The 16,303-nt window shown below is 30.1% G+C and overlaps 2 protein-coding genes across 3 annotated transcripts; one reads left to right on the top strand and one right to left on the bottom strand.

Moving 5' to 3' along the window:
• Positions 1 to 5,687: 5,687 nt before the first annotated feature.
• On the bottom strand, positions 5,688 to 16,265 carry LOC145763671 (ER membrane protein complex subunit 1-like). Its single transcript, XM_082575173.1, has 21 exons — positions 16,129 to 16,265; positions 15,421 to 15,561; positions 15,181 to 15,308; positions 14,851 to 15,022; positions 14,641 to 14,784; positions 14,404 to 14,555; positions 14,235 to 14,322; positions 13,998 to 14,127; positions 13,572 to 13,683; positions 13,244 to 13,424; positions 12,494 to 12,601; positions 11,977 to 12,086; positions 11,720 to 11,907; positions 8,949 to 9,046; positions 8,449 to 8,658; positions 8,112 to 8,261; positions 7,475 to 7,588; positions 7,186 to 7,297; positions 6,966 to 7,110; positions 6,447 to 6,609; positions 5,688 to 6,053 (listed from the first exon to the last, which is right to left on the bottom strand). The coding sequence occupies exons 1-21, from the start codon at positions 16,237 to 16,239 to the stop codon at positions 5,907 to 5,909; spliced, it is 2,904 nt and encodes a 967-aa protein (XP_082431299.1). The 5' UTR covers positions 16,240 to 16,265; the 3' UTR covers positions 5,688 to 5,906.
• On the top strand, positions 9,393 to 11,294 carry LOC145763673 (uncharacterized). Of its 2 annotated transcripts, XM_082575175.1 has the most exons (5): positions 9,393 to 9,524; positions 9,641 to 9,669; positions 9,751 to 10,068; positions 10,174 to 10,224; positions 10,386 to 11,294. In XM_082575175.1, exons 2-5 carry the CDS (start codon positions 9,651 to 9,653, stop codon positions 11,192 to 11,194), a joined length of 1,197 nt encoding a protein of 398 aa, XP_082431301.1. In that variant the 5' UTR covers positions 9,393 to 9,524; positions 9,641 to 9,650; the 3' UTR covers positions 11,195 to 11,294. The 2 variants fall into 2 exon arrangements, with proteins under 2 accessions (XP_082431301.1, XP_082431302.1); XM_082575176.1 differs by lacking the exon at positions 10,174 to 10,224.
• Positions 16,266 to 16,303: the final 38 nt, after the last annotated feature.

The following is a 16,303-nucleotide window of genomic DNA, read 5'->3' as shown; positions in this document are numbered from 1 at the left end:
CGCTTTTCTCAGTTTCTGGAAACTGACTAAATATTTTAAGTGAGATCTGAAAATTTTTAAAAGCCTCAGCATAGTGGTCGAGTTGAAAGTTGCACAATCCGATCCAATAATAACGATGAGCAACATCACTACTTTTATTTGGGTCGCCACCGATTTGTAGGTGGATTTTAAGTGAAGTTTGGAAATCAGATAATGCTTCTTTATATTGACTAAGTTCATATTCACAGAATCCAATCCAATAATAACGCTCAGCAACAATACTGCTCTTAGTTGGATCGTCATCAATTTGTTGGTGGATTTCAAGTGAAGTTTGTAAATTAAGTAATGCTTTTTTATATTGACTAAGTCCATATTCACAGAGTCCCATCCAATAATGACGCTCAGCAACATCACTACTTTTAGATGGAAATTCATCAATTTGTTGGTGGATTTCAAGTGAAGTTTGGAAATCGGATAATGCTTCTTTATATTGACCGAGCTTAAATTTGCACAAACCAATCCGATAATAATTGTAAGCAACATCACTGCTTGTAGTCGAAATGTCAACAATTTGTTGGTGGATATTAAGTGAGGTTTTGAAATTAAATAATGCTCTTTTATATTGACCGAGCTTATATTTGCACTTTCCGATCCAATAATGATGATCAGCAACATCACGGCTTTTATTGGGATAGTCATCAATTTGTTGGTGGATCTCAAGTGAAGTTTGTAAATCCGATAATGCTTCTTTGTATTGGCCAAGCTGATGTTTGCAAGATCCCATCCAATAATGACAGTTAGCAACATCACTGCTCTACAACACTGCTCCAACATCACTGCTCCTAAATTGTCATTCATTTGTTGGTAGATTTCAAGTGAAGTTTGAAAATGAGATAATGCTTTTTTATATTGACCGAGTTTATATTTGCATAATCCATTCCAATAATGACAATAAGTAACACTGCTTTTTGTTGGTTCGCCATTAATTTGTTGGTCAATTTTTAAAAACGTTTGAAAATCGAATAATGCTTCTTTATATTGACCGAGCTCATATTTGCAACTCCCCAAATAAAAATAAAACCAAGCAATATCACTGTTATTTTTTTTGTTTAAAGAGGTACTTAAAGTTTTATTGAAATTTGTTTCATAAAGATGTTGGTTTGCCCATTTTATAGCATATTTATAATTTTGTAAAAAATAACATGTTTGTGGAATTAACCGTAATTCAGGTTTTGAAATTTTATTTAATTTAAAAATAAAGTGTTGAAACCGGGAAATTATTAAAAAATATTCCAAAAGACTTTTCATTCCAACTAAGTCTGTGAATTTACTTTTTGCCTCGGATTGTTGAACTGTATCATCTTGTGATTTCTTATCCATGTAAACTCTTAATCTTGTCTCACATGCAACAGCGATGGCAAATTTAAGATTGCAACCAACTTCTTTAGTAAATTTATTATCTTGAACAAGACCTTCTAGAATGTCAAAGCAACAAGATTCTTTAATGCCATGAATTTTACCAACTGCTGAAACAAATAAAGTTGAACTTCTGTAAACCATTCTTTTTATGTTAAGATTGGAATTATTTTCCAACTTCTTAAGTTGTGTCAATATGCGAAAATCTTTTTTATCTTTATTAATTTGATTTTCAACCGATGATAAAAATTGTTCTTTGTCCAACAAACTTATTTCCATATTAACATTTTCTTGAAATTGTTGATAAATTAGTTGACTGCCAGCAATAAAACATGACGTCATTAACATATCAGCCAAGTGGTAACCATTCTTAATATCCTCATCTGACCCAATAAAACTTGCCATTTTGCTAACAGGTTGAATTAGTTCAAGTGTAAATGGTTTGTTTTTTGTTTCAACTTGTCTTCCTAGTGGAGATTTACAAGCATGTGGCATCATTCCATCGAAGGAAATGCCCAGGGGTGTAACAGCATCATAAAAGTTAAAGTCAGTTGAATCTCCGCTATTTAAACTTGGAATATTGACAGCAGGAAGAATAGTTTCTCCAAGATTAATCAAAATAATTTGAAAAATTACAGCAAACCACCTGAAAAATTTCCTAATAACTTCTTGATCAATTTTAGACAAATCTGTAACAGTGTCATCTAAAACTATGATGTTTTCAAAATCAGAGTAAGGAGTAATTTCCCTTCGTGAAAGTGAACCAAGTCCCACTAAAGCATATTTACAAGGGGGATTTCCCAATATTTTTTCACAATACCCAGCAAGACGTTTCATAATCTTTGTATAATCTTCACTTATTATATTCTGCAGGTTGCTTATAGCCTCAACTTTTTCACTTTTAAGATTTGTGAATTCGTCGTTAGGTATGTCTTCCGGAATCTTAGGAATAGTTTTAAGTATATCAATAACCTTGTTTCTAATTTCTGCAACATATTTACTTGTCACTTGAGAGTAAATAATTAAATTGGCTTTTTGGTTTGCTGCATTTGCAAGTTTTAGTAATTCAGAGAAAAATTGACGAAGATCTTGTTTAATTTCTTCGACATTTTCAGGTTTTCTAACAATGGCTGCATTTAGTAAAGCTGCACTTTGAATTAATTTGATTTTGTCAGCCTGTTGTAAACCTTCAGTTTTGTAAATTGAACCAAGTTTATGAAAAAGTTTTGCAGATTGTTTTGGAAATTTTTCTTTTCCATTTTTGTCACAAATTTGTTTAAGTTGTTCTACAATAACATTTTTTGTTGTCATTACAAGGAGTTGATCTATTTAAAAAATTTTATTCTTTAAGCTGGCTTTAATGCTTTTTTTAATATTAATTTAATTTATAAATATTTTATCTTTACTTTTTGTAAAAAAACATAATTTAGACCAAGGGTGGTCAAATATTTTTCCGTTGGGCCACATGAAAAACAGAAAATATTGTGTAGCGCAACATAAGAAGGTTAAACTCAATATCGCCTAACATTAACTGTATTTTTGTAAATATAAAACAATAAATAGCAATAAATTGACAAGCTGGTAAAGGTTTATGTTATAGTTTTGTAATGAAAAAATAAGGTTTTCTTTTCTATAAATATAAACCTATGCTTAACTTAAATAATAATTTCATGTAACGTTTTTAATTATTTTATTCAATTTTGATGTCATATAAATGCAGTCCAGATTATTATCATATAAATGCAGTACAGATTATTATGCAAATATTATGCAAAAAAATAGCCAGGCTAAATCCGATGGAGAGGTGAGGGGCCAACAGGCCATATTTTGCCCACCCTGATCTAGAACAAAAAGGTTGCATTTCCAAAATAAAACTTTGAAATTACTTAAACTTCTGTTTTCTTTAAAATGGGGCAAAGCTTCTTACATCAAAGATCATTTTTATTTTTATTAATTCGAGTCTTTATAAAAGTTAAACAGTAAACAAAAACTAATATAATCTAGTTAAAAAATATGTTCCTTCTCCCCCTTTATATCTTTAAATATATCTCGCTACACTCTGATTGTAACAAAAAACACCCTTTTATTTTAATGAATATAACAATTACAGCTTATATATTTTTTTTTTTTGAAAGAATTAATGTTTAATTAAATAAACTAAGCAAGAGGGAAATTTGTTGATATAAATAAAAAATCTAATTTCTTCCAGTTGCTTTGCAATCCAGAAGACCAAATCATTCCATTCATTTAAAGTTCGTATATATATTAATTTAGTTAAGTCAAATTTTAATACATATAATTAAAACTCATATATTAAATTAATAATAATTAACAATTTTTACTAAAAAAAATCAATAATTGGTTTAGTGTTAATTGCTTAAAATAATTAGTTTACCATAACTTACCAAACTTACTTTTTCTTAAAAGATTTTAAATACCCTGTACTAAACCATACCTATTGCCTATAAACCTTGTCTATTACACATATTTCTGTACTATTTTTAGGTAACTTTCTCATTTATAAAACACTTTAATATATTGTGTGCAAAATTATACCAAGTTTTATTGGTAAACACTATTATCAACTTTTGTTTAAACTACCAACGTTTTTATTTGTTTTAATGAAAGAGTATAATCACTGAGTGACGTTAACGAGATTGCGTACGTGAGCAAAGCTACATAAGTAAATATTAAACCAACTTTCTCTTCAATTTTTTATCTTTATTGTTTGTTCTTATAACATTATACAAATATTAAGGGACACTAATAAGAACATGTTTGTGAGCAAATGCCTAATTGATTTTTTTTACCAACTTTTAATAAAAAGTTATAGTCCTAACCTTTTAATAATTTAAGTTATTGTCACAGGGTGCAAAATAATTAAAATAGGTGTATATATACATACGCCATGTCAAACTTTTTAAAGTTAGGTTCCAAACCCAGTGGTTTTAGGGTCAGAATCCTGGGTTTGATTTCCTCTGGGTCCTGGGTTCGATTTTACTGCTCTCATGCGATTATAAGGTCGCCACCATAGGTGGGCACAGTTAACCGAGAAAGTAACTTCGGTAAATGATAATTCGTTACATAGTACATTAGCTTCGTTAACGTTAATAAGTTAAATTAAACAAAGTGTAACGGTAGTTATCGATAACTGTTAACGTTAAAATTTAAATAAAACAAACAGAGAAACGAACCCCCCTTTTTAAAAAAAACGGCCATTTTTATTTTAGTTTATATTTTAACTACACGAACGTAAGTTTAAAAGACGTTTTCAAAACTTGAAGAATTCCCGAATAACAGCAGCCAGATGGTAGTGGCATACATCGTTTAAAATTGAAACAAATAAACCCAATAAACGGCAAAATAAAACGTATATACTTTTATATTACATTGGTAAACTTGTGAAAATATTAAATTAACGGACTTAATTTAACGGAAGCACAATTTAACGTAAGTTAACAGATTCGTTAACGATTTTTAAAGTTAACTTAAAAGTTAAATTTTAACGAAAAATTTAACCTTATTAATTAACAATTAACGCATTAACGGTTTAGTGCCAATCTTTGGTCGCCACTAACTGTCAAGTTTTACTAATAAAAAAATGGCTATCGTGGTTTCCCTCCAAGTAGGCTATGTTAAAATATATATGTTATAATTTAAAATATACAGTTAGTCCATAATCCTGAATTATTATTCTTTAGGAACTGTGCGACCTTTTTCATTTAACTTTAGCAAAACACATTTGTTTGCTTCAGCTGATACAAAACAACTAACGACACAAATAAATTAGTTACGTGTAACCTACCGTGACGTAACAACTATTTCTTGTTGTTTTTTTTTAACTCTATTTAAACTCTATATAAATTTAAGTAACTGTCTGGTGAGAGGTTATCAAATACAAAATTTAGCTTAACAATTTCAACCTCGCGTAAAAAGGAATAATAAAAATTGAGAAGGAATATTTTAACGCTTTAACTTAAAACGTTTGGCTAGCCAATACAAAGACAATAATTCATAAATACCAACACATCACCACCTCCCTATTATTTTAACATAAACAAAACCAACAAAAAAAACATTTGGACTAAATCTTGTAAGATGAATGAGTAATTAACATTCTTAATAATTAATGTTTTAATTGTTTTTTTTATATGTACCAGGGTTTAGTCTCAACAACAAATTAATAGAAAAACAAAATATCAAAAACCTATTATGTCTAACTACAACAAATAAATTTAACAAAACCCAATTTAAATTTTATTAATTTATTACTGATAATCGATAATGTTAATTGAAGAACTGAATATTAAATTATTAAACTTTAATTATTAGTACCATTTTATTTATTTTGAAACAAAAATTCCATTGCACATTTAATTTAATAGGGACTTAAATTTTACTTAAACTAATAAAAAAAAATTTGTGAAATATATCTTGGGTCATAAATTGGATCTTCTTACTTAACCATAACAGCATTACTGCAAATAAATTAACTAGAATTAAAACTGGACTCATTTCCATGAGCGATAAAGTTGTTTTTGTTGTGACATTTTCCTGGTTACTAAGGCGGCTACTAGCATAGCAACCAAGACAATTGAGATAAAAAAATGATCAAAATCTTCTTTTAAAACATCAAACATTTTAGAAGGCTGGGTTCTCTAAAAAAAAATAAAATTTAAGAGTTTTGTTATAAGGTTACATATATCCAAAATTATAACTTGATACTAAGTTATGGTTGGGTTAAAAAAATTGAACCTGCAACTGAATGTAGTGGTAAGAACACTTGGCTTTACTACGTGAGGTTTTGAGGTTATTTTCCACTGCATATATGCTGTAATGCTCTTAAGTAAAGCGCTTTAAACTTTACAAACCTTTTGCTGAGCCAATGACTAATCAGTAGATTAATTATCGTGCAATTGTAATTAATAATATCCCAAAGTTAACTTAAGTCTGGGTCAGGGTAACAAATTGTGCTCTGTGTTAAAGCCATAAGGTTGGCCTTTCCACATTTTTAAAAAAGAAAAGCCAATATTTAAATAAAAGTCACTTACCGTAAAGAAGAGATCCAACCCAGCTACAAACACCAAACTTGTCGATTCCAAAGCTGATGGTGATGTCATAATGAAGTTTATCTCGTTGATTGTTTGGTTATAAGTGAGAAACATCTCAGGTGGGATTGGAATTTCAGGCATGTAGGGAATCAAACCTTCTTCTCTGTTGTAAAATGTAAAAAAAATTCACGAAATTTAAAATTTACAAAATTTTAAAAAAATTACATGCACTCACAGAAATCAAAAAAAAAATTTACTACAGATTAAATAACATTACATTTATTAGCAAGATTACTGTTTAGCATTTCACTAAATAAAAAAGTTCTAAAAATGACATTTTTTTACAAATTTAAGTCAATTTTTTTTTTCGGAAAAAGAAGGGTACTTTACAAAAAGAGGATAGGGTAGAAAGGGAGTTACTAAAAATATTTTATTGTTTTTGAAATGGCAAATCAGTCATAAATTTGATTTTCCTTAGTTTTTAGTTTCTTTAAAAAATAAACAAAACTTTTTACATACTTGCTACTTTCAGTCAAATGTAGGGGTCTTCTGGGGTCAAAGAACTTGCGGGGGAGTCCAAAAACAACACCCCTATTTAACCCAAACAAGATTTGCCTCGAAGTGATACCCTTTTCTGTGTGGGAAACCCCCATACTCGATATCCCTGATAAAATAATTTTTCAAGTTTGTCCTCAAAAAGCAATACAATTGAATTTATGACAAGACAATAACAACAAACCTGCAGGAAGAATATAAGATTGTTGCATCACAATAGGAGGTTGATTACGTGGTTGGAAAGATGAAAAAGATGTGGAATTGGTTTGATCCTTGCCCTCGTACAACTCAATCGACTTTAAAACAAAAAAGTTTTAATACATCTTTAAGTTTTGAGTTTTTTAAATTATGTTTTCACTAGGAATTAAAGAAAGTAAAAAATCTATTAAAATAGTTTTACCTGATATGACGATAACAAAACACTTAAAAGATCACATCTAAAAATATTGAAAATTAAGATATATCAAACTTACAGTAATCTCCGTTCTTCTTGCTTTTTTGTTCCAGTAGGAAAACAAAATCCAGTTCTCAGAGTGAACGATGTGGGTGGGACCCGAAGCTTTCTTGTGGGTTGTGGAGTGGATTATCTGGGTAACATAAGGGTGAAAATTGGGTTAATATAAAGAATTAAATTTGCTAGTAATCGAGACCACTAAAACTTGTAAATGTGTAAAACTGGCATTTTTACGTGACAATTTTTGTAATCCAAAATTTTGATTTTAATAAACAATTTTTTAACATGCTAGCAGTAAGAATAAACCTTAAGACCTTAAGTTTAATGTAAATGGAATACTGACATCTTACCAGCTAAGACTAAACCAATTAAAGAAATCAAATTCTTTAAAAATTTGTACAATATGACATCATAGCAATTGGTAACCAATAGCAAAGAGTAATCGAAAGTTAAATTAAAGGAATAGTGAGGTTACAAAGTTTTTTTTAATTAAATTAGCATTTTTCAAATCTGCACAAGAGATCCCTTTTTTTTAAATTACTTAAGTAGTTTTCAAGATATCAGAATTTAAAATAATGTTGAATTTAACAAAAAAATTTTACTGTGTTTAAAAAATAAACCCAATGACTTGATGACCCCTTTAACCTTGAACCCACCTGTCCGGTTACTGCATCGATTATGTGGAAAAGAAGCGAAGATTTCTCAATCTCAATCTCATGAGATTCACTCACTACTGCGATAATATTCGGGTTCAAATATTTGTAAATTACACTCCGATCCGCTAGAGGGCGCCCAACTGAGTCAACCTAATGAGAATAAAGTTGAAAAATTTATTAACTCAATGTGTATAGGTTTAAAAAAAATTAAATTTATGTTATGAAGTTATATTTAGGATACAACCATTTTTTTAAATAAATCAAGTTAGAATATATTTGACATTTTGTAAATTTTATTTAAAAAATTTAATTAAAAACAACATTTAAAATTTGAAACCTTCTCGTGAGTTTGTTTTCCTTCAATTTTGATAATTTTATGAGTTGGTGGAATAATTACATTCCACACCATTCTTGCAGTGCTGGGAGTTCCCCCCAGGGTGAATCCCCTTATAACGCCGTTGTCAGGGTTGCCGTCAAATAAAAACATATTCATGGAAATTAAACTCGAACGACTTTCAGGAGTGTCCGGAACCAAATGAATTTTTGACTAAAAGGTTTTTACAATATTTTACCATTTTTAATTTAAAAAATTTAGTTTTTTAATATAATATAGAAAACCATTTTTAGACATTTGACTAAAATCAATATTGCCAGCTCATTGACAATGAGATGGTTTTTATCAACCCCCTAATATTTTAAATTTGAAGTAAGTTTAGTTAAAATATCATTTTTAAAAAATGATTTTTGATAATTTTTGCAGATACCAAGTGTTAGCTTTTTTCAATTTTTATACTACAGAGTTAATCATAAATATTATAAAGAAAGTGACAAAAATACCCGAGCATCCATCAAGATCAAGGGACGAAGATAATTTGAATCCAAAGTTGGAAACAAACTAGCTTGAATAATTTCATCTTCCAAACTTAAGAAATCAGCTGAAAATAAAGATTTTGAGTTAAATCTTATAATATTATAAATAATATTCTTTTTTAAAACTTAAGTAAAATTGGGTAAATTTAATTTTTAAGAATTTTCATGAAACATTAAGTTTTTGTTGACAAAATAATAATTAGAAATAATTTCCTACTCATGTTTAAATTTTTAAAAGTTACTTGAAATACTTGAACTAAAAAATTTAATTTAATTTCCATAAATATCAATGAAACTGTTACTCTCTGTAGTCTAGTAAAAACAATCGCTGTAATTTAATACAATCTTAGCAACTGTGAAATTCAATATGAATAGTTAAAAGCAATGCCACCATAGCCTTTCACTGAACAACACAACTTTTGAGTGCGTAATACATCATCTGATTAAAGTTTTCATCTAAGTTTAGGCACAGATTTGCAACAATGTCAAATATGGATTTGCCGAATATTAATATCCAGTGAATGTTGATCGACATGACAACAGGTAAATTATAGATATAAGAGTTAAATAAAGTAATATAATTTCTGTTTAAAACAACTCGAATTTAAAAAAAAAAACGCATTTAAAAAAAAGTAAAAACCTTATGTTTTAATTTGCAGAGAGATTGGAATGCAAGTAGAACATGCAGGTAAGCACTGGGATTCCAAACTTTTTACAAATAACATCTTTGAGCTATTTTATATCAATATTTTTTCTTAAATTTTTAAAGACGAAGTAGTCCTTAACACGGTTCCACAAGAAAATGCAAGACAAGAGGGGAATTCAAGAAATGAAGAAAATGTTAGTAATGAGGAAGCTACTAACAATGTGAGAGCAGACAATGTGACCAATCCACAAATATCAGAAGCAATAACGACAACATCATTATCACATTCAAGCACAACTGTTACTCAAACAGGCAATGTGACCGATTCACAACCACTAGAAGCAATAACGACAACGTCTTTACCGCATTCAAGCACAACTGTTACTCAAACAGGCAATGTGACCGATTCAAGCACAACTGCAACACAAACTGAACAAATAGGTAAGTTTTCAACAAGAATCTAAATAATTCTAAATAAACTTAACAATCTCTGCCAAAAACAAATAACCAAAAAATTTTGCTTTTTTTTTGTGTATTTTTATTAAGAAAAAGAAGTACTTGAAATAGTTGATTTATTAGAAATTATTGATTTTACAGGTCAGTGTTGTTCTAGTAAAACTTGTAATTTACATGTTAAGAATATTAAGGTTAATATTGAAAAATTACGTAAGAGTATTGCTGTTAACTTATTAGAAAAACAGTTAAATAAATCTTTTAAATTATTATAAAACAAAGATTTTGTCCAAACTAATTTTCAGAGGAAATTGCCAAACTACAAAAAACAAAAAACTTTGACGCCATTTTCTCTGCAACAATGAAGCATTCTGAATACGACCCAGAAATACAAAACATCTCAAATCTTATACTTTCCTATGTTGCTTGTTTAAAAACCAAAAAGTATTATCGCGTTGCTCAGATCAGAGACAAAATAACTTTAATAATTCGAAACAAAACTCAGCTAACTGCATCAAAAGTCGATTCTGTAGCTGATAATCTTCGTACCCAGAAGAAATACCTGAAGTCCATTTTATTTAACTCGATCTCATTTTTCCTATTTGAGAATATTAACAACCCAGACAAAGATGTTGTGAATATGAGGTCGTGTGTTCGTGGAATACAGGAGTCAGTTAAAGAAATGTTAAAGAAAACTCAAAGTAAGAAAAGTGTTGTACAACATCACGTGATTCCACTTATGCATGAACTTAGATCAAAAGTGGAAAACTTACCTGGAGTAAACGCGGAACTAAAAGTTGTTAAACTAAGTCAATGTTTGTGTGATATCGGGCATTGCGAGGACGAAGCAGATATCGACAACTTTCAAACATATACAGAGGGGCTCAGATTAATGAACGTAATCGAGAATAAACGAAAATATCAAGTTTACGGGCATCTTTTAAACAACCTTGGTGTGTGGTATGTACGAAAATCAAGATACAGCGAAGCAGTTTCTAACTTCAATGAAGCAAATATAGCTCTTAACTGCGCTTCTGATTGGCCAAATAATGAGACCAAACAATATTATATAAAAATAACTGAGAAAAACTTAAAATACACCAAAAAAAAGTAAAAAAAGCCTAAAGTTATTTACGAAAAATTAAGTTATTAAGACGTTAGAAAAGCCAAATTTTTTTTATAAACTTTAAAATTTTTATTTAATTAAAAAAGATAAACTTGTACATTGCAAAAGTTTAACCCGTAGTTGTAGTTAACACCAAGTTAAATAAAACTGTTAATAAACTTGTGCTATTTTAAAAACCAATTGAACTATTATCTCTCTTATACCTAAAGACTGGTTTATATAGAACAGGAAATTTAGGAACTCACTTTGCACACAGACGACTGTTAACAACCTGTCGCGCTTACATATATAGATTACCAATATAAAACGACCTTTTTTTAAATTTCTGGGTTAAGTTGCGTTTTCGAACGACGCAAAGCAACAAGAGAGCTTATATCGCTTTACAAAAACAAACTTATAGTTTTTCACAGCTCACCTGGCATGGGTTTGGTGTAAACGAGCCTTAACACAGCAAAACTAACAACAATAAAACAGCCTTAAAAATAAAATTTTAAGGTAAAAAAATTTAAAAACCTGAAAGATCGATCACAACTCCTGTTATGGGATTAAAAGCGAGGACAACTGGAGGCTGCTTTGAGTCTACATGGGGCTGCTTAGAGTCTAGTGCAAGTAGGACAGCTTGTGGTGGATGTGGAAAATGATTTGTTGATCGTTGAAGAAAAATTTCAAGTTTTTTGTTTTTTAAACGAAGGGAAAAATATCTAAAAAACTATGTAATTAATTGGAAACCCTTTTAGAAAAACATTTTTAAATAACTTGGCAACACTGACCTCCACACGATGTCACCAGTGAGTGAGTCAATTCCATAAAGGCTTCCACTAGTGGTTGCTGTAACAATCATTTTGTGAAGCGAAAAAGGGTCACGAGTCAATCCTTCCACCTAAAAGCATTTTTGAATTATTTTAATATAAAAAATTTGCAAGGAATCCTTTTTTGTTCAAGTCTTTAACTAAAGTTGATTTTCTCATTTTGTTTAACCTTGAAGGCATAGCCTGTTTAACTCTTGCAGATTGACTTTAAAAACAGTAGTTGTAAAGTAATATAAATCCCTACTGCTCCCATGTTGTACCTCTTCAGTTAAAAGCTATAAACTAACAAACTTCTGCTGGGCAAAAACTGGCAATTATATTTACTAATATTCCAAACTACTATGTTTAGGTCGTAAAGTCGACCTTCCCACATCGAGGATAAACAATATAAAGGCCACACTTAAGTAGAAGTAGTGATAAACTCAGATAAAGTTGCTTTACAAGCCCAACCCCAAGATGATATTAAACAAGAACAAACCTGAATAAGTGGATCCCTGGTTTTGTGTTCAAACAAAGTTCCGTCCTCAAACTCCTTTAAAGTTTGCCGGAAAAAGTTGCTCAGTTGACTTACTTGTGCTTTCAACCTCTGCAAATACAAACATTAGTTAATTTGGCACACTTTGCATAACTAATAATTTTTAAGCTGATTGCATAATATTAAATTTGTAAACTTAGTACATTTAAGTTTTGCAAAAAAAACAGTTTTAGTTAATACAGGCAAAAGCCCACCCTACAATCGACATTTTTATTTATTTTTTTTGTATATAATTTTATCCTTGATGTGGGAAAGTCGAATGCGCGACTTAAACATAGAGTAACATCAGTTACTCCGGCCCAGTCTCGAGTTGCCTGTGGTAGTTTGGGATATTATAGATTATAATTGCCCGATATTTATATTGCTGATTAAGTGTTGGCTCAGCAGGAGTTCATACCATTTATAGCGCCTTACTCAAAGGTGCTACAGCATGAGATCACTAAGGATTATACCCACGACCCCACATGTGGTGTAACAAGTGTTCTTACCACTACACCACGCTGCTGATACATTAATTGTTGAATTTGGTTGCAACTAATATTACCACATAATAATTTACCCATGCACCACAAACAGTATTTTTATTTATTTTGAAGGCCTATAAATTGAATATCATCCATTTTGCTCGGTTAATTTGTAACCTTAATAAAATAATCTTAAAATTTAAAATTTTACAAAACTGACAACCCTGACCTTAAGAAACATGTCAACGACCTTGACCTTTTCCTCAGAGAGTTCAAGGTTTGCGTCAGACAATGGAAGGTCAAGCATGAATGATTTGCTCACTGAAGCAAGACCTTCGTTCCGTTGCCATGCCGCTCGGTTTGGATGAGTCAGCAAAATTAAACTGTCATCATGAGTCAGCAATAATGCTCTAAAAAATATCAAAAAATAATTTAAAAGTATGTTTAATGCTATTTATTACCAAGTTAAAAAAATATTAAATTAGGTAACGAGAAAAAAAGAATTAATTTAACATGGAAAAAATAAAGTAAAATTTTTAATTTAATTTCTAAAATACCTGAATCCAATCGGAGTATTTCGTTTCAGGAACATGTTAATAAAAATATTTTCAATTCCACCCAAATGTTGAGGAATTTTGAACGAGATCGTTAAACTATCGTCAGTTAAACCTGGAAGAATTAACCGGGTTTACAAAAAAATCTGGACCACTTATACTTTCCTTGCTAATTTTTACATGTACTTTACAGTCCAAGTTAATTCTCTCTTGTACTTTACAGTCCTAGCTAATTCTCTCTTGTACTTTACGGTCCTAGCTAATTCTCTCTTGTACTTTACAGTCCTAGCTGATTCTCTCTTGTACTTTACAGTCCTTGCTAATTCTCTCTCTTACTCTACTGTCCTAGCTAATTCTCTCTTGTACTTTACAAAAGTTCAAGTGATCTAAAAACTCTAACAAAAAATTTTATAAAAAACTAGAACGAACCTGTTTTAAGATCTAGAGCAGAGATGGTGACCAAATTGTTTTGCTCGGTCGAAAGAAACGCAAAGTTTTGTTCGTTCATTTGTTTAATTGAAATTAAGGGTTTTTTAGTCACAACTTTTGTCCATAATTTCTACAAAAAAAAATTAAAAATTAATTTTACAAGTTTCACAGATTTCAATATATACCAAGATATGCTAAAAAAATAAAAATATTATGCACGTCTTGTTATTAATCCACCTTTAAATCTTGGTCAAAATGAAGTTGACTTATTTTATTATCTCCGTGGAAAACTAAAAAATCTTCGCCGCGATATTTAATCTCATCGCTGCAATAAAAATTACTGTAAAAAACACGTATTGCAAAGATATACATAAGGTGTTACTAGATAAAATTTGCAACATTTTACTTTTGATTTGAGTACACAGCAGTAATCGAACCCTGGACCTCTAGATCACTAGTTTCAAATTGTTGATTAACATTATTAGTGAGGTCGTGAACAAATATCTTAGATGTATCAGGATGGCTGTAAACAAAAATGTTGTTTTCTAAGATGGCTGTCTGCAAGAATAAGTTTAATTGTTAATTAATTAAATAACAATTTGATATCAAATTTTTTTTTTAATTTCTTGATATATTTTTTTACCATATCAAAATCATCCAACCATGGTGTTTCCAAGGTCAAAGTAGAGGTCAACTCCAAACTTTTGTCAAAAACACTCAAATTGAGTCGAGTTCCAGGCTCGAGTCGAAGATGAAAGATTTCATTAGAAGCTGAGTTTATAAAAATCTAAAAAAAAAAAAATTTTAATATATTTATCGTCAAATTTTAATTCGTATTTTCTTAATATTTCACCTTGTTATTTTTCTTTGCTCCAATGTCAAGGTCAAACAAGAAAGTTGTGACCTTTGGGTTTCGTTGTTGTAGCGACACCAAGTGGACGGCTAGAGACGAAAGAACAACAAGAAAATTTCCATCCGCGTAACTTTGCTCGAGAACTATGACATCATAAACAATCAATTCTTTTCTAAAGAAAATAAAATATATATATATACTATAAATGAAATTTTTTCTTTAAGTTAAATTCAATAGAACAAAAGTATTATTTTAAACACCAAAAATTTACTTATACCAACACTAAAATATACAAAAGAAATAATTTAATCGTGATTATAAAACTCTTACTCAAAATTTTGATTTGCAGCAAGGTCAACCTCCCACTTGAGGACGCCATTACCTCCGTTCCATGACCTCATGACCCCATTGTCGTTAACCGTGACCAAACCATCTCGATGGTGAAACATTTTCATAACCTTAAAATTAAAGGTTAAAGTTTAATAAAACAGTGATACCAATTTGTAAATTGATATGAAATAATTTAAAAGTTTTTCTTAATGATGAAAACATATTAATTTGAGGACAAACTTTTCCCTGATCTTCTCCGAGCATCCTCCTCCAAACAAGATTCCCGTTCCTTGCGTTCAAACAAGCGACAACATTCCTCGAGGTCGACACAAATAAGTGTTTACCCACCGAGATCGAACTCTCAAAATCAACATCAGAAACCTGGAAGTTTAAAATCAGGTTTAAATATTGAGCAAATATTTTCTTATGGTGGAAAATAAGAAAATAACTGGTAGTGCAGTGGTCAGAACACCTAGCTTCACAACATGAGATTCAGGGTTTAATTTCCAGCGCTCTTGTGCTGTAGTGCCCTTGCATAAAGCACTTCAAACATTTTAAACTTCTGCTGAGCTAACACTTAATCATCAACTTAATTATTGGACAATCATAATTTATAATAACCCAAACTGTCAAGGTAAACTTAAAACTGGTTTGGAGAAACTGATGTTACTCTGTGTTTAGGTCGTGAAGTCGACTTTCCCACATCGAGGATAAATAAATAAACAGAAAAACAAAATAAGTTACAATTAAGCGATAGATTTAGTGGCTTTCTACTAAAAAAATATTTTTTAATAAATTAGTCAGATTAGAATGGTTTAAACAAAATCAGTTCGAAAAGGCAGCAGTTTAATCGGTTTGGATAGTTTGTAAAATATAGATAAAAATGTCAAAAACACGTGTTTTTCGCTTCCGTATTTTACAACTAAAGTAACAAATATTTGAACAAACCTTTCCGATAAATTCCTTCTTCCAATCATATTTTCCAATTTGATCTTCATATAAACTCAATCCATATCCAAAACAAGAAATTAAACTAATAAATAAAAACAAAAATCGCATTTCGATTTAAACGTTGAAAGTATACGACCCCAGTTTAACTTTATTGCGGTAGTTGTAGAAGGAA

The sequence above is a fragment of the Corella eumyota genome, chromosome 1, assembly GCF_963082875.1.
Source record: "Corella eumyota chromosome 1, kaCorEumy4.1, whole genome shotgun sequence".
NCBI classification, from domain to species: domain Eukaryota; kingdom Metazoa; phylum Chordata; class Ascidiacea; order Phlebobranchia; family Corellidae; genus Corella; species Corella eumyota.
The sequence above is the reverse complement of the archived record's forward strand: the minus strand, read 5'-3'. Positions and strand labels throughout refer to the sequence as shown.

Excerpts from the sequence above, each read along its gene's own strand:
- LOC145763671 (XM_082575173.1), bottom strand. The coding sequence starts at position 16,239 with ATGCGATTTTTGTTTTTATTTATTAGTTTAATTTCTTGTTTTGGATAT. Across the intron at positions 12,087-12,493 it reads CCAGGGATCCACTTATTCAG|GTGGAAGGATTGACTCGTGA; the intron begins GTTTGTTCTTGT and ends AAATGCTTTTAG. Across the intron at positions 8,262-8,448 it reads GAAAACAAACTCACGAGAAG|GTTGACTCAGTTGGGCGCCC; the intron begins GTTTCAAATTTT and ends TATTCTCATTAG.
- LOC145763673 (XM_082575175.1), top strand. Across the intron at positions 10,069-10,173 it reads AACACAAACTGAACAAATAG|AAAAAGAAGTACTTGAAATA; the intron begins GTAAGTTTTCAA and ends ATTTTTATTAAG. Across the intron at positions 10,225-10,385 it reads AGAAATTATTGATTTTACAG|AGGAAATTGCCAAACTACAA; the intron begins GTCAGTGTTGTT and ends ACTAATTTTCAG.